Source organism: Myotis nattereri (assembly GCF_964212035.1).
Source record: "Myotis nattereri genome assembly, chromosome: 20".
Lineage (NCBI taxonomy): Eukaryota > Metazoa > Chordata > Mammalia > Chiroptera > Vespertilionidae > Myotis > Myotis nattereri.
In genome coordinates, this window is record NC_138096.1 from 3,303,522 (window position 1) to 3,324,894 (window position 21,373).

At 53.6% G+C, this 21,373-nt stretch overlaps 1 protein-coding gene across 1 annotated transcript; it reads right to left on the reverse strand.

Annotated features, from left to right (window-relative positions):
- Nucleotides 1-265: 265 nt before the first annotated feature.
- On the reverse strand, nt 266-20,466 carry ABCB10 (ATP binding cassette subfamily B member 10; the record flags this gene model as incomplete). The annotated part of the gene is made up of 13 exons (XM_081114417.1): nt 266-2,316; nt 2,967-3,001; nt 4,688-4,731; nt 5,817-5,997; nt 6,832-6,911; nt 7,216-7,425; nt 8,348-8,443; nt 9,775-9,910; nt 10,880-11,026; nt 11,785-11,919; nt 13,371-13,573; nt 14,781-14,981; nt 20,001-20,466. 13 exons carry the CDS (start codon nt 20,464-20,466, stop codon nt 2,085-2,087), a joined length of 2,166 nt encoding a protein of 721 aa, XP_080970543.1. The 3' UTR covers nt 266-2,084.
- Nucleotides 20,467-21,373: the final 907 nt, after the last annotated feature.

Consider the following 21,373-nt stretch of genomic DNA (forward strand, 5'->3'; position numbering starts at 1 on the left):
AATACAATTGAAAAATGAATGCAACCAAGAGCTGGTTCTTTGAAAATAATAACATCAAGCTCTGGCCAGTGTGCTCAGTGGTTAGAGTGCTGGGCCACACACCAGAGGGGTTGCAGGTTCAATCACCGATCAAGGGCACATACTTGGTTGCAGGGTATTGTAGACGTCCACACTTGAAACTTACCTGGTATATAATGCTGTTTATCGGTCACCCCAATAAATTGAATAAAAATGGCAAAAACAGAAAAGAAGGGACAGACACAGATAAAGTTCACTATAAATTTTAATCCACGATATAAATGTAATCTAAAGACACACTGAACATCTTGTATTAGAAAATGACATATAATGATCAAGTTCGGTTTTGTAAGTCCTTCTGTGGCACAGACTTCCCTCGCGTCCAGCTCTGTAGCTGCTGAACCACACCGTCCGTCACGGCACACTGTGCGGAGACGACAAGTGAAGTCTGTTCAAATGATGGTCACAGGTGTACTGTTTACCAATCCAAAGCACACAATCCACTTATTCGTGAATGAATTCCCTGATGTAGAATGAATTATATGTCTCCCTGCTTATCATGAAATAGTGGATTCTTCTTCCAGTCTAACCAGGGAACTAACAATTACCTAGTACAGGAGGAAACTTCCATTTTACTTATCTCTACATAGTTACTTCTTGGGTCTGGCGTCACCAATGCAGAAAAAAAGCACTTTTTCTGGAGGCAAGAGCAAGTGATCAGCACTGACATGAAATTTGGCAAATCTGGTGGTTGTGAGCACTGCTTTCGGAATTCTGAGGTGTTCAGGTGGATGAAACTATAGTTACAAGTACAAGAAAGGGAGTTATTAATGTCCTCTTTTCAGAAGACTGACAAGTTCTTAAGGTTTCTTGATATTCTGTAGAATAGCAAGAACATCTAAGCTTTCTTCAAATGTTTTAAGGTTGAAAATTACAGTTACATTATTCAGATTTTAGCCTCATTAAATGACACTTCAAATGTATTTAAGTAACTGAGAAAAGGCCGTCAAATTTGGGTTAGGGTTTATACATGTTTAAAATACAATTTTCAGAACATGCCTTAGACAACATCATGTAAAATTCATTTTGACATCTTTCTTGATAATGCCTGGCAGCCCACGCCTCACTTTCCAGGGGGCTCACAGAGAGAAATATCTGAGTAGCGAAAATAGAAGTTTTCCTGGGCAAAGATGGGGCTGCCTCTTCCCCTTTTCAAACTCATCAGGCTCTCATGTGCCCAAAATGTTAAAGACCACACACACACACACACACACAGCCTCGTCCCAGAGGGACACAGCCTCCTGAGCTCTCACACCTCTGAAGACGCAGGGGATGGAGAATGTGAATGTTCCCTTCTCGCCAGGAGACAGTCACTAGCTCTGTATGTATGACACGCAGGCTCACTTCATGAGCATGAGGATAAAATAAACGGCTAGGTTTTCATCTTCTAGGACAGTGGTCGGCAAACTGCGGCCCTTGAGTGTGGCTCTTCCACAAAATACCACGTGCGGGCGCGCTCCTACAGTGTGATTGAAACTTTGTGGCCACACTCAAGGGGCCAAAGAGCCGCACGTGGCTCGTGAGCCGCAGTTTGCTGACCACTGTTCTATGACACAACCCAGTACCATTCGACCCAAAGAGGGCAGAATACTATCAAGAGAATTACACAGTGATTGGCAAACTGGCCTAAAATAATTAGGCCTTTTAATTTATAATTCCCTTTTAAAGTTGTCATTTGACAATAACTTCCATCTCGAACAGCAGGTAAAAAAAATGAGGTGCCATGCTGTATGAAAATATTCCAAGATAAAATAAAGTATAAAACCTGAAAATAACTTCAGTGCTATAGACATTTAGAAAGTTATAATTATTAAAACTCTGACTGTAAAGGTTTTGAGAACAGGTTCATCTCAAAACAATAGTTTATATACTTTGGGAAAAATAGGCCTATTTCAAATAACTCGAAGTATCATTTACAGATTCCATACCCTCTCTAAGGAATTTTCCCCCTGCAGTGCTGTTTTGTTTTACAGTCTCTTGGATTCACTTTGCCAGCAATTGCTTCTTTATGCTGACACGAAGCTTTGTTTGTTCATTAATTTTCTGTATATCCCATCTGGTTTGGCAAGCAGCTCATCATGGTTTCCACATTCGATAATTTTTCCTCGGTCGAGAACAGCCACCATATTAGCATTCTTGATGGTGGACAGACGATGGGCAATGATCAGCACCGTCCTTCCTTCCATTAGTCGGTCCAGAGCTTCCTGCACCAGATACTCATTTTCAGCATCCAACGCACTTGAGCGGGAAACCAGCGAGAAAGCAAAGAGTCAGTGCCAGGCAGACTGCGGCCCATGCATTCGCTGTGCACACACAGCGGCCCTGCGCTAGCAGTGAATGTTCACGAGGATCTAGATCAGCGGTTCTCAACCTGTGGGTCGCGACCCGAATGACCCTTTCACAGGGGTCGCCTAAGACCATCGGAAAACACATCTATAATTACATATTGTTTTTGTGATTAACCACTATGCTTTAATTATGTTCAATTTGTCACAATGAAATCGGGGGTCACCACAACATGAGGAACTGTATGAAAGGGTCGCCGCATTAGGAAGGTTGAGAACCACTGAATTCTAGATGGTAACTTCTTGGGTCTACTTTACATGTTTGATAGGATAACGGTGCTATTAAACAGGAAGCGGGCCCTCTACATTTCCGCAAAACTTGTCACATAAGTAGAAGCTGATGGGAGTGATCGGGGACTCATCACACATGTGTCTCACCAGAGCTACCACCCTCCCTCCTGTCACTCACTCAGACAGACTCAGTCACTTTAAAGTAGGGAAAGGGCCCTGGCAGTGGCAACGCTGTCAAGTACAGGAAGGTGAGTCTTTGGAAAAGGAAGCCTTCGCTTTATATAATCACAGGTAGGACTGAGAGAGCCTCACCTGGTGGCTTCATCCAGGAGGAGAATTCTGGGATTCTAAAGAAGGAAAAACACGAAAAAGAAAACATTGTTATTAGAAAGACACCAACTCCCAGGAATGCAAATAAATGAAGTGCCGTACATGATACAACATGACGGACATTGAAAACCTTCTGCTCAGTGAGTCAGACACAAAACGCTACATGTCATGTGACTCTACAGGGAGTGTCCAGAGTAGGCCCATCCCTAGCGACAGAGCAGGTCCGTGGTCCCTGCGGGCTGGGGTCCCTGGGGCCACAAGGCCGGGGGTGTGGGTGACTGCGACAGCAGACGGCATCTCTTTCAGGGGTGATGACAAGGTCCTAACATGGCTTCTGGGATGGATACACAACACTAAATACACTAAAACCCACGGAATTATCACTTCTTATGGGTGAGTTGTATAGTGTGTGAATTACATCACAACAAAACTGCTGCAAAGAGAACCACAGCTCGCAGGTGACTGTGATGAGCGCAGAAGGGGGGTTGGAGGCGACTTGAGACCGTATCACAGTGGCCCCGGGACTGGGTGCTGCTCTCAGGGCACCTTTTCCTGCTGCCAATCAACCGCAGCGCGAGGCGGCTCTGAAGTGAGTCCCACGGAGGCCAGGCCCTCCAGGCCCTGCCTGCTGTTCCGCTGGGAGCAGCACGGAAGACGAAAATGTAAGGGGAGCTGATGCACTAACACACTCCATCCAGCGTGGCCCGGGGTTGATCACAAGAAAGGAAACCGTGTCCACGCAAACCTCTGCCCCATCGCTCTCAGCAGCGCTGTCCACAAGGGCCCCAAACCGGAAACAGCCCCGAGGTCTCAGTGGTGAACGGATACACAGCCCGTGGGCCGGCCCCACGGAGGGTGCCACTCAGCCACAGAGAGGAAGAGGGTTCTGACAGAGGCGACAACATGAGGAAACGCGAAGACGTGAGCTAGTGAGAGAGGCTAACGACCATCTCTTGTCCGATTCCATCGAGCTGAGATGACCAGAGAGGCCAGTCCAGACAGCGAGCAGATGAGCTGCGCCTGAGGCGGAGGCTGGGAATGGGGAAAGGCGACACGTGGTACAAGGGTTTATCTGAGGGGGACAGAAATGCTCTAACATAAAAAAGAAATGTTTGTTTTGTTTTGATTGTGTGATGGCTGAGTAACTGTAAATTTACTGTAAGTCACTGGAAGTACATTGAAAATGGAAGGTCCTGGTGTGTAAGTTATGCTTCAATAAAGCAGTTTTTTAAATCACTTATCCATCGGAGGAGAGTCGTTAAATAACAGAGGAAAGACTATCCCTTCCTAAAACATCCCATGTCTGACTTCCAGCTAAAATGCGTTCCCTTTCCTCTCAGAAGTCTTGGACAAGCATTTCAAGTCTGTATTACTCAGCTTGGCAGCTGATTACGGATTATACCAGCAAGCAGACTGGTCCTGTTTTAGATTCTGATGGGATCACTGTTTCATTCGTTACACTGTATGCTTCTCCCTGTCAATCCCAGCACAGGACTGGCCTCCTCACAGCCCCCAAATACTTGTTAAGTCTGGACAGCGTGCACTCAGGGAATGCCTCACTCACCTCTCACCAGACCTGTCCGTCATGTATCTCCCCTCCCCTCCAAGGAAAAAGGGAAGAACAGGGAGAAGGAAAACAGTAAATTACAAGGTACAAGGTCTCTAACGAAAAACAAAACCGCCCCGCGGGGCCGCAGGCTCACCTTCAGCAGCGCCCGGGCGATGGCGATCCGCTGCTTCTGCCCACCTGGCAACGACAAGGGTGTTTTAATGCAAAGCCTGAACACCAATTCCCGGTAACAGGCTTTTCTAAGAAGCCATGTGGCAACTGGAAGGTAGCTTCCCCCAGGCAGCCCTCGCTAAGACAGATGGCAGAACAGAACCCTGTTTTAAAATATGCTCCTCCTCATTAAGCTCAGGATTCACAGTAACAAATATTGTGCTGGCTACCATTCACGGAGGTGTCCCAATGCACCAGGCATTTTTTCTTTTCTTTTCTTTTTTAATCCTCACCCGAGGGTATTTTTTCCATTGATTTCCCCCCCCGTTTCCTCTCTGGGCCGGGGAAAGAGGAGCATAACGTGAGGAAGGAAGGGTGAGGGGTGACACTCTGAGGCAGATGCTCTCCGCTCCCGTCCTCTGCATGTTCTGCTCAGGAACCTGGGGCTCCCTGGGCTCCTGGTTTCCCTGTGGCCCTTGCCCTGCAGGTGCAGACTCCGCTCTGCCACTTCCCAGCTTGGACAGCTTCGCTTGTGCCCCAGTGAAAAGGGAACAGTGATAGGATCTGCTTCACAGGGTTTTTTAAGACTAAATGAGATAATACGTGTAATGCGTTTAGAAAATGCCTGGCACAGCCCTAGCCGGTTTGGCTCAGTGGATAGAGCGTCGGCCTGCAGACTGAAGGGTCCCGGGTTTGATTCCGGTCAAGGGCACGTCCCTCGGTTGCAGGCTTCTGGCCCTGGTTGGGGGCATGTGGGAGGCAACCAACCGATGTGTCTCTCTCACATCAGTGTTTCTCTCCCTCTCCCTTCCACTCTCTTAAAATGTGTGGTTTGTGTGCACATATGAAACTGGAGGTAACAGAATAAACCACTCGAATCCCCCATTTTTAGCCCTGGCTGGTTTGGCTCAGTGGATAGAGCGTCGGCCTGCGGACTGAAGGGTCCCAGGTTCGATTCTGGCCAAGGGCACACGCCCAGGTTGCGGGCTCGATCCCCAGGGTGGGGTGTGCAGGAGGCAGTGATCAGTGACTCTCTCCTCATGGATGTCTCTCTCTCTGTCCCCCTTCCTCTCAGACATCAATAGAAATACATTTAAAAACAGAACAGGCACCTGAGAGAAGAACCCCCTTTTCTCCGACCACAGTGCTGAGCCCCTGCGGGAAGCTGCGGATGAAAGCAGTTGCGTTGGCGACTTCCGCCACCCTCTCCACCTGCTCAGGAGTCACCGCAGACGGGTCCTCTGCCCCGTAAGCAATGTTCTCAGCAATTGAGCAAGAGAACAAAACTGGTTCCTGCAAATTGGAAATAAAACATGTTGACCTCAAAGTTCAAAACAGACTTCACACGCCTAGCGGACACCGTGGGCTCACTCAGCGCAGCACTTACATCCGAGAGGCTATTAAACTGCCCCCAAAGGGCACATGCTGCTTTCCTGGCCCCACCTGCCCATTCCTCATGAATCGCCCAGCAGGACTGATCTCATCATCTGTAGCTCCCACCCACTGCAGGGAGCGAGATCCATGGCAGAAGCCTGCACGGCGCTCGGCACACAGTAGGCACTTCATAAATGCAAGCTCCCTCTTCTTGGGAGTCGTGAGGCCCTGGGAGACCACAAGCCCATCTGCATTTTCCGGCGGCCTGCCTTCCACCGAGGACATTGCTTTTTGAAATATACACAAACCAGCTCTAGCTGGTTCAGCTCAGTGGATAGAGCATCGTCCTGCGGTCTGAAGGGTTCCGGGTTTGATTCCAGTCGAGGGCATGTGCCCGGGTTGCAGGCTCAATTCCCAGTGTGAGGCGTGCAGGAGGCAGCTGATCAATGGTTCCCTCTCATCATGGATGTTTCTATCTCTCTCTCCCTTTCCCTTCCTCTCTGAAACCAATGAAAATATATTTTAAAAATAAATAAAAAGTAAATTTAAAAGGTCAGTGCTTCAGTGGGTTAAAGTGCGTGAGGTCCTGAGAAGCAGCACTGTTTACAAGCTGATGCAATCTGCCACGTGAGACCAGTTCAGCGCATCTGGAAAACCGCCATCCTCCTCACGGAGACTCCAGACCAAGCAAAAAGCGAGCAACAAATGCAGCTTTAAAAGAAAAACACAATAAAAATACCCCCTTCCTCCTACCTGACTCACTGTCCCGATCTTGGATCTCAGCCAGACGGGGTTCAGCTGGCGGATGTCACGACCGTCCAGACTGATGGTCCCTGCGGAGGGAGGAAAGCCACTGGTCAGGGCCACCCATGCGCGTAAACAAGGTCGGGCGGGGAGGCTCCAGGCGCCGTTTTTGAAAGGTTGAAAGTCTCACAAAAGGAGAGACCGAGGGACACCACCTGGGGACGATCTTAAATTAAACTGGGATGCCGTTGGGCCTTTTTAAAGTCTCCTGAGCATTCTGAATCGAAATAAATTCTCCCCCCAGCTCTTCGCACATGGAGCCCTCGTGCAGGGCACAGGCGTGGGATGGACGAGAACAGCCCCACCCTCCGAGGTGAGGACCCACCGGCTCACCTGAAAGGGGGTCGTACAGCCTCAGCAGGAGGGAAACCACCGTGGATTTGCCGGACCCACTGGGGCCCACCAGCGCCGTGACGGACCCCGAGGGGATGGAGAGGCTGAAGTCCTGGAAGATGGGCACCTCGGGGCGAGCCGGGTAGGTGAAGTGCACGTTCTTGAACTCCAGCGCACCCTGGAAGCTCTTCTCGTTCAAGGTCAGCCCCTCTGAAACGGAAGACGGAGCGTCATCACTCAGTGCGGAGGGAGTCCCAGGTGAACGCAGCCCCCACCTGTCTGACTAACACGCCGCCCCCAGCAGCCCTGGGGGTGCTCCCCGGGCAAGTCAGGAAGAGGCCTCTGCCTACCCTTAGCTGCTCCGCACGCCCCCCAGCCAAGGCAGTGCCCAGGCCCTGTGCCCCGAGAGGTGGAAGGTACCGTCCCAGCTCCCCTGCAGGTCACTGCGCTCACAGCCAACCACCTGCCCGAGCGACCACGGCCTGGAGGGGGCTCCGCCGCCCTGAGCCAGCCTCTGTCGCTCCCTTGCTCCCGGGTTCGTCTGATCTGCTCTCGATCCGTGTTCTGAGAGAATGACGACACACCCCAGCCACGGAGCAGAGGGGGCAGGGTCCACGCTGCCTGGTGCCCCCTGGGCTACTTCCCCCGCCCCGGTCCTGGAGGGCACTGGGCAATACTGGGCGTGCGCCAGCGAGGCCCTGGAGGGCTTGGGGATGGGCACAGCTCACGGCCACTTTTCCTGAGCCCTGAGGACTGGCCTCCAGGGAAGCAGCTGGCCACGACCCTCAGGACCAGCACTCCTCACGCCGTCCCCTAAACCAACACACGCGGGGCTTTTACACGTATGACGCCTCTTCCTTTCCTCTGCCCCCTACACGCATCACAACCACCAAGGAGAACAGATCGGGGGACAAGCAGGGCCCTGGCCCCTGGCACGCGAGGCTGCCACCTGCTGTCTTGGCATCAGGGCCCCTGCGGGGAGGTGGGCGGTGGGCGGCACACCCTGTGCTTCCAGGGACATCCCGGGCCCCCCGCCCCACTGCTGACCTCCCCCCTCATGCCCCTCCTGCAGGCAAGGCAGGGAGCACACCTGTGACCCCCACGAGAAAGGGCAAAGGCGCTGCAGACCCACCGTCGAAAGGCAGCCCCGGCTTCCTCTCCAGCAGCTCCCAGAGGCGGCCCCCGGCACCCAGTCCTTTCATCAGCTCCGAGTAGAACGAGCTCAGACCTGAGGGGAGACGCAACATCCGTCACTGGTGCCGGCCACAGCCGTCCGCTGCTCCCATCCCGCTGGGCAAAGTGACAGGTGCTTTTAACGTAAAACCTGCTGCTTTCAAAGAAGGACCCGAGGCATTTGCCTGGGAACCCATGGGCAGAATCCCCCCGTCTCGTACCCTCGCTCTCCTCCAGCATCTCCTCCTCCGAGTTCCCTGATTTCTAATCAGGACTTAGTGGTTGGTCAGGGAATTTACAAATACGTACGGCCGCACTAATCAACCACTGAGTTCAAAGCACAGTGCTACAGAGGGAATTCTGCCGAGCCAGAAACATAGCAATATAAATAAAACATAATGCTTAGCCTATACTTGAAGGGAAATAAAGTGCCCCAATATTCATACCTATAAAAACCAAACCTCCCTTTTCCGCGTTCAAAATGCAACTTTTACTAGGCTACAGACTGAACAGGAACCTGGTGATGTTAAATATCCCCCCAGCAATCTCTTCTTAACGTGACCTCTGTCCCACCCAGTAGGTTGTTTTTCGTCTTATTGGTGGTTTCCCTCGCTGTGCAGAAAGTTTTTAATTTGAGGTAGTCCCATTTGTTTCTTTTTTCTTTTGTTTCCTTTGCTCAGAAAGACACATCCAAAGAAATATTGCTAAGACTGATGTCAAAGGGAGTTTACTGCCTGTCTTCTTCTAGGAGTTTCCTGGTTTAGGTCTTCTGTGCACCAGTACTTAGGTCTTTCATATATTTTGAGCTTATTTTTGTATATCATGTAAGAGAGTGATCCAGTTTCCTATTTTTTCCTGCATATATCTATCCAGCTTTCCCAACACCATTTACTGATGTGACTCATTTCCCTCTTGTATAATCCTGTCTCTCTTACTGTAGATTAGCTGACCATCTGACTGTGGGTTTAGTTCTGGGCTTTCTGACTTGAATAAACATTTCTCCAGAGAAGACACACAGATGGCCAACAGACATGAGAAGATGCTCAGGATCACTCGTTGTCAGGGAAATGCAAGTCAAAACCACAGTGATATCCCGGCACATCTGTCAGGATGGCTATTGTCCAAAGTCAACCAGTAGTAAGTACTGGATAGGATGTGAAGAGGTGGGGACTTGTGTGCGCTGGCGGTGGGGTTGTGAAGTGGAAAGCAGTATGGGGGTCCTCAGAAGATGAAACATGGTCGAGTGGGGATAAGATTCTAGGACAAAGCTTTTTCAGGTGCATCTACTTGCTGAGAGATGGACCAATGGGAGAGTGAAGTTTTACTTTCAGAAACCAGAACCCGATTTTCCACGTGTAACTCCCCACGCCTGGTTAGATCATATACCTCCAATGCTCAATCCAACCCAGAAAGCGTACATGAGGAAGGAAGAGAGCTCGCCCACGGTCATGTGGGCGCTGCCCATCAGCAGCCCGCCTTTGTACAGCACGGAGAGCACAATCAGGTTCCCAGAGAGCCCGGTCTGTCGAGTGAAGGAAACGCAGACGTCAGGTGGGGGGCAGAGACCCACACGGCAGACAGCAAGATCACGGCCTGTAAGCCCTTCCTCATTTAACTGTCACAGCAAGGCTTCTCCAAACGATTATGTTTTCCTCTGACTTTCAAATGAAGACATACTTTAAAAACACTGCGATATCCAAAGAAATAATCTCATCAACACGGAAACCTAGCAGCTGAGTCACCCCTCAGGTTCCTATTCTACTCTATCTGCTCGGTTTGCAAAAGAAAAAAAATAACATGAAGGATTCGTTCCCTAACTGGAGGCAGTGAGCACATAACTGACACGTGTGTTTACACAGGCTAACGTGACGGCCTGGGCACGGACGGGCCAGGAGGCTGGAGTCCGGGATCTCTGATCCACCTTGACCAGTCGGATGTGGGGTCTCGGGTGGGCGCTGCCTCCTCGGGGCCTGTTCCTTACCTGCTGAGTCCCGGCCATTACGCGTCACCTGTGAAGTTCTGTCCAGACTGGACATGTTACGAATCTGCCTTCATGGTGAGCTGCTAGGTCAGGGTCCTGTCTAGTTCATTATGATCAGTCTGGGGCCCTTCTTTCTCCAAGTGCACTGAGGTTATGCTTTTGGAAACATCAAAAGACGCGGGGAAGCTGTTCAAACAGACTGCTGGCCCCACCGCGGCGTTTCCGGTTCAACAGGTCTGGAAGGGGCGGACAGTCTGCCTGCCTCAGCAGCACCCACGTGACGCGGAGAGCCAGCGCCTGATCCCACGGTGTCTGGTCTCCCCTGCCCACTGCCTTTTCCTTCCTTACATTTATTGGTTTCCTCCTCTCTCACAAAAACACTCTAAGGAAGGCAATTCCTAGTCCTGAGGTAGAACAGACTCACTTTCTATCTATGGCCAGAGTCACAGAATAGCACTCTCTCCCAGTGACAACATCCGCCTTCTTCCCTTTCCGCAGCGGTGCACTTACTGCCCCGAAGAAGCCTGCCCGAGCGATCGCCTCCTTCCTTGCTAACTGCATCACGAAGTCCACTTTGCTGGTGTATTTCTCGATTTCAGTCATTTCTTTCCCGAAAGCTCGAACAGTTCTGATGTTTCCGATGCGTTCCTCGGCTAGCTGGGAGAACAAAGACATTTTGGGGGGCGGGGGGCAAGGTCACATGCCAAGAGTTCTGGAGGCACAACTGAAAACCGGCTCTCATTTTTAAGACACGAGCAATGGAAGTTGCAGGGATACGTGACTAAGTCAAAAACAGGCTACAAAGGAGAGAGTCCCGAACAATCTTATTTTTGGAAACATCGATCTATGCAGATGCACAGCTTATACAGAGGTAGATTGAAAGATAAACCGGAGGGTATACAGCTAGATACAGATATATGTCTTCATGCAGAGAAAAAGGCTTACAAAAAGGACAGGCTCCAAGATATTAGTAATGTTAATTGAGAGGCAGGCTGATGCATATTATTTTTTCCCTTTATATTTTAAATAGAAACATGGATGGTTTTTGTAATGTGAAAATGTAAGAATTATTTTTAATTTTTTAAGAAGACAATACTGGACAGCATTGCAAAGCTACCTTTATTAATTAACGGAGAACAGAGTGGCACCCAGAAAGTGTTTGGAAAATATGGTTAGCTTTTTTGTCCTACAAGAAACAGTGATGGGAAGAAGGAAGAAGTCCAGGTAATGTTCAGTTAAGCTGGATCTATTCTGACATGCGGGTAGTGATCTAGTCTAGAAGGCAGAGTATTTTAGTTCTAATGTTAAGGAAAAGTAAGCAGTTTTTGCCAAGTCTGAGCACATTTCCTAGGGTCTGCCCACGGGTGGCTCTGAGCTCACTCAGGGGGACCGGGCCAAGGAAGGCCTGTACCTACCTGCGTGGCTTGTGCCAGGGAGTCCTGAGTGAGCTTGGTCAGTTTCCGTAGGTATCGTCCATAAATCACCGCAAGGATGGATATTGGAGGCACCACACTCAAAACGAAAGTGGCCAGATGAGGCGAGACAAAAAACTGTCAGAAACAAAGCCAGAAGGTATTTGTTACACGGAGTAGCAGCAAATTCTCACGACCTATTGTGTGTGTGTGTGTGTGTGTGTGTGTGTGTGTGTGTGTGTTTCAATGAAGAGACGGGCTGTACTGGTGGAACTTTCCATAAAACCCACAAATACTGAGCATGCCACACAGGAGTCACGTGACCAAGAGCCGCTGCAGACAGGCGGGAGCCTTTGACCCCTGCCGCTCTGGACCATGGGGTTCATCGACAGAGAAGGGGAGCAGGCGGGGGTGAGGGAGAGGCCCGCCTGCTCACGCTGCGGGACCACAGCAGGAATTCTGGGCCCAGGTCTGGACCGCCTCGAGGCCACTGAACAACCTGAGCCACGGGTCCCACTGAAATGGCCAAGACGGCAAAGAGACCGAACACACCCGCGTCCTGCGCCGGGCAGACGGAAGGGACTTGGCAGGAGATATAACCGACAAGGGCAGGAAGAGTTACAGCGTTGCCCTGGCTCAGTGGACGGGAGCACGTGGATCTGAACTCAGCATGAGGAGCGATTCCTGACAGCTGGACCTGCTCAAAGAAGAAACAGCCGACTTCCAGAAGTGGCCTGGTGCGGTTTCCTGTCAACCCTGAATTTGGTGACCGTACCTTAAACGGTACTAGCACCCCTTCAACAAATTACTAAGATCTGCCAAATCTCATTTGCTCAGAAAATAGCATGATCAGAACAAGGCTCTTCTAAAATGCTGAGAAAAAAAGGAGCAGACTGCAGTGTAAAGTAATGGACAGAACCAATCATTCGTTCATTCATTCATTCACTCATTCACTTAGGACAGTGGTCGGCAAACTCATTAGTCAACAGAGCCAAATATCCACAGCACTTCTTCAAAATAGACTCGCCCGACTTCTGTGCACGGGCCACGAAGTGTCCATCGCACTGTCCGTGCGCCCGCACGTGGTATTTTGTGGAAGGGCCACACTCAAGGGGCCAAAGAGCATGTGGCTCATGAGCCGCAGTTTGCCGACCACGGACTTAGGACAACACGAAGGCGTGGGAGTGGCGAGGGGCCCCTGGAAGGAGGGGGACTGATCTTCCCTCCCAGGCGAGGAGGAGAGGAAGGGGTCCCCTGGGCAGGGGTGGCACTGCCTGTGGTGGCGGGTGTGACTCCCTGTCTTCTCTCGGACCCACTGCTCAGCACCGGAAGGTTCCTTCCCCCTGCTGCCTTCGAATGCCACCTTTCCTAAAGCAGCGGGCCTGCCTCAACAGGACTGCGTCCTGGGACATGTGGTGCCAGAGGCCATGCGGGAAGCAGCAGCGTCTGTCCCCACGGCCTGCGGGGCGGCCCTCTGGCCAGTGGCTAGAGAGGGAAGGGAGCAGCTCACCCGAGCTCCTCCTGGACACGAGAGACCTGGTACAGGCCCAGCCCTGCCCAGAAGGTGCTGCCGCAAGCGGGGGACGTACCATCATGCCGATCCCGACAGAGGCCTGGGCCCCGGCCCGGAGCCCGTCCGAGAGGTTTTCGGTCAGCGAGCGGCCCAGGAGCGCCGTGTCCGAGGAGAGGCGGTTGATCAGCTCGCCCGTGCGGGTCTTGTCGAAGAAAGCCACCTCCTGCCTCAGGACGGAGGAGAACAAGGAAGCTCGCAGCCGGTTCACGATGCGCTGCCCTGCGAAAGCCAATGGGGCCGGGTCAGCGAGGGCCGAGGTGATCCCTCTTGCCTGCGGCCTCGGAGGCGCGGCTACTGCCCTGTGGGTCCCTGGGATACTCCCCGGGGCCCTGGCAGCTGGGCAGGAAGCTGCCAGAAACGAGCATCACTCTCCCTTAGCCCCTGCAGCCTGGAGGCGGAGGAGAGGCTACAGGGATCTGCAAACATAACCTGACTGAGATGCTTACGACTTATTTACAGAGACGTTTTACTACAGTGACTGTCCGAGAGTTAATGGTGTCCTTCCTCGGCAACCTCTTCTGTATTGAACTTCCAAATGGCAACAACTGGTTAATTATCTACCGAGTATTTATTTTATTAACTCAGTGGCCAGCAACCGACGTGGAGCCGGGCGTCCTGGGCGCTGTCATGGCTGTGGCAGGCACGTGCCCGTGAGCCACCTGGACTGACACAGACACACTGTCCAGGCATCACCCGGCTCCCCCTGGAAGGAGGCCCCGCTCCAGCCTCCCGTGTGACAGCCGTGCTCTCAAACCTCCCGGAAAACAGACGGCTGCTCCCTCCCAGCTCAATCCAAGTCACGTAAGAGGGCTGAGGAGAGGGCACTGAGCTACCACAATCCACAGCTCCAGCGTCGGGCAGTGTCCCTACTGAATGTTTGTTTTTTAAAAAATATATTTGTATTGCCCTGACTGGTTTGGCTCAGTGGATAGAGCGTCGGCCTGCAGACTGAAGGGTCCCGGGTTCGATTCCGGTCAAGGGCATGTACCTTGGTTGCAGGCACATCCCCAGTAGGGGGTGTGCAGGAGGCAGCTGATTGATGTTCCTCTCTCATCGGTGTTTCTAACTCTCTCTCCCTCTCCCTTCCTCTCTGTAAAAAATCAATAAAACATATTAAAAAAATATATTTGTATTGATTTCAGAGAGGGAGAGGGAGAGAGAGAGAACAAAACATCAATGATGAGAGAGAATCACTGATCGGCTGCCTCCTGCAGGCCCCCCGCTGGGGATCAAGGCCACAACCCGGGCATGTGCCCTGACCGGGAATCGAACTGGGACCTCCTGGTTCACAGGTTGACGCTCAACCACTGAGCCACACTGGCCGGGCCCCCTGCTGAATGTGATGCAGAAGAGAGGAAAAGCCTGGGGCCCGCAGCACACGACACCCCCGGGGCTCCTGCCGTGCTCCCGGGAGGAGGGCACTGACCTGAGGTTTGCATGAGGTAGACGCGGACGGCGTTGGCCGCAGCTCCGCACAGGAACACGCCGCTGAGCGTCAGGCAGAGGCGGGTCAGGCTGCCGCTGTAGTCCCCGGTGGGGTTGGTGTAAATGATGTCGATGATCCTCCCCAGGAAGAAGGGCGCCGACATGGTGATGACACTGGACACGGCCAGGAACCCGACGGCGGCTGGAAGACACGGGCCGCTCTCAGCTCGTGGGGGCCTTGGGCGAGGGGCTGGCGCTGGGACGGTCGTCCCTTCTGCTCCTTGATCCGACTACAGGAAGAACCGATGGGTCCCAGGGCAGAACAAGTAGGGTGACCGCAGGGAGGGACTGACCATGCCCTGCACCCGATAAAAACTGTCCGCATCACCCTGACCTGACCACGCCCCCCCCCACGCCCCCAGCCCCTCCTTCCTGTCTCTTGATCTGGGCGTTCGTCTCAGATGGTATTTTCTCCTACATTCACTACTCATCACTCCTCCCTGGTATCTAACCGTATCTTAGCTTCTAGACCAAATTGTGCAGGTAAAGCCCTGGATGATGTCTAGAATGTCAACAACACCCGCCGTCCGCGTGGGAAGGCAGTAACAGGCATTCCCCGCACATGGGGCATGTCCTTTCTCAATATCACAGCTTTTGGTGATAAAGCGTGCGGCCGGGCGGGGAAGGAAGTGAAGACACGCGGGGCTGGGAGACGAGCAGGAAGCAGGGAGTGTAGGAAACTGGTCAGGTTCAGAGAGGACTCAGCAGAACAAAGACTGAGCCCTGGCAGGTCTGATGCAAGGCCCGACCGTGAACGTGCGCCAGGGAGCAGGGCGCCTGCGCCATAGTGACAGCAGGGGGGCCTGTCTTGGGCCCCAGCGCTCACTGGCCTGCAGGCATGTCCGGGGGGCCTGCCCGTGTCATTTAAAATGTTCCCCTCACACTGAAAAGAGTATGCTCCCATTATGGCAGGGCCAATGGGGGGGAAGGGGGCATCTGGAATACTTTCAACAATAAAGATTAAAAAAAAAAAAGAGTAAAAGGAACAGGTAAAATTAATGTTAGCAATACATTTTATTTGGCCCAAATTATCCAAAAATAGGAATCAACATGGAATAAAGATAAAAATAACGAGATTTTACTTTTCTTCATACTAAGTCCTTTCCAAATCTGGTTTGTATTCTACCCTTAAAGCTATGCACCGAATGTTCATGTTCTCTTTTTTTTTTAATATATTTTATTGATTTTTTACAGAGAGGAAGGGAGAGAGATAGAGAGTTAGAAACATCGATGAGAGAGAAACATCGATCAGCTGCCTCCTGCACACCCCCTACTGGGGATGTGCCCGCAACCAAGGTACATGCCCTTGACCGGAATCGAACCTGGGACCCTTCAGTCCACAGGCCGATGCTCTATCCACTGAGCCAAACCGATTTCGGCTTCATGTTCTCTTTGAAATACAGCATTTCCCCGGTGGACAGACACGCCTGGCTTCCAGGAGTGGTCCCCGCGCTAGGGTACAGCCTCAGTGTCCTGGCCAGCACCTCTGCCCGGCCTGGGCCCCGGGGAACGGCTGCTGAGCACTGCCCGTCCTCTCCTCGCTCACGGCACCCACAGGCCTAGCCTCTGTTTATTTCGGTCACTTCTTGGTCTGTCTTCGTAAAATCTAACTACGGATTCAGCAAGAGCTCCTGGCGGCATCGGGTTCCAAGAATGGTCCTAATCTAAAGCCACACACACAAGACCTTATCGAGAATTTAAGTGAGAGGCGCCCTCCCAGGCCTCCCCCCCCACACACACCGGAGGCCCCAAATGCACATGTGGGGGGTGGCGGGTGGGGGGATGTACCTTCCACAGTGAGACTAGGAGCCGGCCTGGGAAGTGTGGGAAGACCTGCTCTGCACACAGCGGCCCATCACACCAAGGGCCTCCCGGCTGGCAGCCCCGTTATAATCTCCCAGGAGCCCAAGGGGCCCACGGCTCATCGAAGGCCCAACTCCAGGCCCCTGTTCACTACCCGGCTCACTGGGACAGCAAGAGGCCTCGCAGGCTCTCCTATCGTCCAGGTGCAGCCGAGGGCTCTGACCAATGACTCCTATCCCGTCAGCCCCCACGGGCTCCTGGTGAGCCCTGCAGCGAAGGCCAAGTGATAAGATGAAGGGTTATCAGTGGGAAAAGCCTGGAGAGCCACTGTGCGGGCCACAGCTGGAGAGAGATAGCTGCACGTCCCGACGCCCAGGGCAACGCGGGGCGGGGACCAGGGGGCTGGGCATGGAAGTCATGCGAACACGTCTCCACACACATCTGTAACATGTCAGACAGCAGGTCCTGTTTAAGGTCCTGGTACAAATGACTTAAGATCGAAGTGTTCTGCTCAGGCAGTTCAGGGGGCATTTTCCGAAATTGCTGCAAAAGGTTGAAAATACTGTTATTCGAGTGGGTAGTTGAATTTTTGAAAAAGGTGGTTTTTTTTTTAATATTCGTTTTTCTAAAAATTAACACATTAACAGTGGAATTCCTTCTCTTCAACTCAGCTTTCTTTGGTCTCTTGATTAAGAAACAGGCAGGCGCGCGCGCGCACACACACACACACACACACACACACACACAACTGCTCTTTATCTCCAGCACTTGACAGCCATGTGGCAACCTCTGGGACTGCCCTTATGAAGATAAGTTACAAACTGATGGTGACCCCTCACTTCCTCTGAACCCCACGAATGCCGACGCCCAGACTGGCTTCAATATATCCTATCGAATGAGTTCTGAGGAAGCCAGATGTCCTAATGAGGGGTCTTCATCAGATTCCCTCATCAGATACCATATGTATTCATTACCCGTTTAAAAATATTTTTTAAAATTAGTGTGCAACCCAATGTATTTCCTCAAATTCTATGTTCACAGTCGTTCCATGTGGCGTATCCACATAGCTCCCTTCTTTAAATAAAAGGAGGTACAGCTCCTGCCGTGGTTAGGGCTGTCTTAACATACCAGCAGGACACGTGGGAACACGGTAAGAGGGTACAGGGACGATGGGCATGAGAGGGGCAGGGCTGGGCTACCCAGTGGGCTGAGCACGTGTGGGCACCAGAAAACCTTCCTGACATTGAATACCTCAGAAACAAAGTAACACTGGGTTCCCGTACACTTGCTCCAAGTTCATGGAGAAAGGGGGCCGCTCCCTGTAGGGCTCAGGGTCTCTACATCAGCCTCAACCTGGGCCTGGTCCCACCGCCACTTACACCTTCACCGAAGACGCTCTGCGCCCTGCTCTGGGCCCCACGCTGCCAACTGGAGGGGGACAGCCGCTCGCCCAAGCAGCTCAGTCCACGAGAGCTCCTCGTTTCAAAATGTTCCCTTTTTAAAATATTTTTATTGATTTCAGAGAGGAAGGGAGAGGGAGAGAGAGAAACGTCAGTGATGAGAGAGTCATGGATTGGCTGCCTCCTGCATGCCCCTCACTGGAGATCAAGCCCACAACCCGGGCACGTCCCCTGACCGGGAATCGAACCGTGAACTCCTGTTCCTAGGTCAACGCTCAACCACTGAGCCACACTGGCCGGGCACAAGGATCTTTATTTCCATCAAAATCTACATACAACCACGTGATGAACTAGTCCTCTTTGCACCTGGGTGATGCCAAGAATGCCCCTAAGACTTGACAGCTCCCACGGGACTGCCCAGCACCAACCTCCACCCCCCCAAGTCCCCAGCCACTGGTCGGAGGACCCTTGCTAAGGCAATGGTTTTGCAGCAGAGAATGTGGGGTGCTCACCGGTTTCAAGTGTTTCCCCGAGAGCCTCACAGCCTGTTTCCAAGCTCTCATCACAGATCCACTTGTATCTCTAGTCACGTGATCATGTGCTTATTTCACTCATGGGGAGCCCCAGCAGGAACAGAAACCACGTTTCCTTCTGCTCACCAAGGGGACCCACAACGAAAGAAATGAAGATTTTGCCCAGCCAGCGTGGCTCAGTGGTTGAGCATCGGCCTGTGAATCAGGTCCGATTCCCCGTGTCTGGTTCTGGGCTCGAATCCCAGTGTGGGGTGTGCAGGAGGCAGCCGGTCAATGATTCTCTCATCATTAATGTTGCTATCTCTCTCTCCCGCTCCCTTCCTCTCTGAAATCACTTTTTTAAAAAAAAGTAAAGAAAAGAAAGGAAGATTTAGAGAAACCTAAAAAACGAGCATTTAAAGCTTTCTCTAATGGCTAAAAACGAGGAGCTACAAAATCCGCCTTGTTTATCTGGATTTTGTTTTCTAAAAACGTTCATTCTCTGTATAAAAATTACTTTTGGTTTAGTTGGGTTGTGATCTATCGTTTCCCAAAACTTCTGGAGTTTATTGATCTACCTTTGATTTTGTTGCTAATCCTCACCTGAGGATATTGTCCCATTAATTTTCAGAGAGAGAGAGAGAGAGAGAGAGAGAGAAATCAATTGGCTGCCTTTGCCCAAGTCACAACCAGAGCTGGGGGATTGAGCCTGCAACCCAGGTACCTGCCATGGACCAGAATCGAACCCGGGACCCTTCCGTCCCCAGGCCCATGCTCCTTCCGCTGAGCCACACCGGCCAGGGCAAAACTCCTAGACTTTATACATCAGTAACCCGGGCCAGGGCCGACTGCTCTGAAAATAGCAAAGCAACTTCCTACCCATCACCCCAGGGGCAAAGGCAGGGGGACAGATGGGGAAAAAGGTTTAGATTGTTAAAAAAAAAAAAAAAAAGGTTTAGATTGTTCCCCTTCACGTGGCAAAACTGACTGCTTAGTAACCCTGCCGAAATAGAACAAATCATGTTTTTAAAAAAATCAGCGTAAGTGCATAATACAAACAGACATGCTTTTGGCTCGAGTTCTAATTTCTAAAAATAAGAGATGGGGGGCGGGGGGGAGAGAATAAAAACCCGGCTGATTCTGTGAATGCTGGCAGCGCCAGGGAGCAGCAGACCCGACTTTCTAGGAGCCACCACACCGCGCGCCTTGGAGAACGTAGGTCCGCGAACCAAACAGACGTAAAGCGAATCGCCCAGCAGGTGCCCAGCCAACCCGACAGCCACTGTGGGCGGAGCGCCCGGTCCAGCGCTTCTGGGTCCAAAACCCCCAGGAGGAGGTCACCCTGCCCTCCTCGCCGCGCGGCAAGCGGACGGGGGTCCCGATCGGCGACCGGGACCGCGTGCTGGGCAGGGGGCGGGAAGGGGACGGGGTGGGAGGGACCCCTACCTGCCAGCCTCCGGCGCTCGGGGTACGCCAGCCCCAGCAGCTTCTGGGCCTCGGAGCGCCCGGCCGCCGCGGGGCGCAGCCGCGAGTCGTCCCTCGGAGCCGCCGCGGCCGCAGGCACCGCCGGTCCGCGCCGCCAGGCCTCGCCCCCCGCGCGGGCGCCGCTAGCTGGGCCGCCGGAGAGCAGGGCGCGCGGGAGGCGGGGGTACCCGGGGGGCCGCGCCCGCAGCCCCAGAAGCCGCGCCAGACCCGCGCCGCCGCCGGGATCCCCGCCCGGGCAGCCGCTCGCCCAGCAGCGCGCGGCCCCCGCACCCCGCAGGGCGCCCGGGCCCGCGCCCCAAAGCCGCGGTGGCCCCAGGCCGGTCGGCAGCGGCCGGGACACGGGGGCGCGGGCGGCGGGGGTCCACGCGCAGGCGAGCGGGCCCCGCCTCACGAGCAGGCGCAGCGGCCAGGCGAGCGGCCCGCGCATGGCGCCGCGTCCGAGCCGAGTGTCTGCGCCCGCCCGCCCGGCCCCGCGCGCACGGCGCCCGAGGACCCTCCCGGCCCGGCCGAGCGGAGGGCGTGCACTCGGCCCCGCCCGCTGTCACCCGCCGTCACCCGCGGCATCGGGCCGGCGCCCCAGGCGCCCGCCCCGGGCCGCGCCCCTCGGCCGCACCCCGCCCTCCAGGAAGCCGGCCCCGACCCGGGCGCCCTCCTTGCAGCGCCCCCCACTGGGCAGCCGAGCGCCCGCCCACCGCCCGCGCGGTCTGGCAGGGACCCGGCCCCGGAAGTGGTGAGCACCGCCACGCCTGCGCACTGGCGCGCAGGGAGCTTTTTCATGCTTTTCCGTCCACTTCCGTCAGAACCCGGAGCGGCGCGGGCCTTTTCTCACGCCGGCGGACTGGGCGGGGCGGGGCGGAGCGCGCAGGCGCGATCGCAGGACGCCCGGCGCGAGGAGGCAGCTGCGGGACCCGGAGCGGGGCTGAGCTTGGGGGCGTGTGCGGGTCCTCGGGGGACCCAGCGGGGCGGGTCCTGCCACCCCGCATCCCCGGGCGGAGCACCGGGCGAAGGCGCAGGAGCACTGCTGGAGGGAACCTCACTGCGGGGCGACTCGGCTCCGAAAGGCGGTGTGGACGGAGGAGGTGGTTGGCGGAGAGTGGCATTTGGACGAACTTGGCGAAGGCGCAGAGATCAGTTTATAACGTGCAAACGCACACGTGGTCCAGGCCCTCTGGCCGCTCAGAATGGAGACCAAGCCAGGCGCCATGCGTTTTAACACACGTGCCAGGAAAGCTGGAGGAGAGGGTCTTGGAAAGCCCCGAGGACACACGGAGACCTCGTGGTGGGGGCGTCTGTAAGCTGAGGGATGGCCGCGGGGCCAGATGGTTCTTATGTCA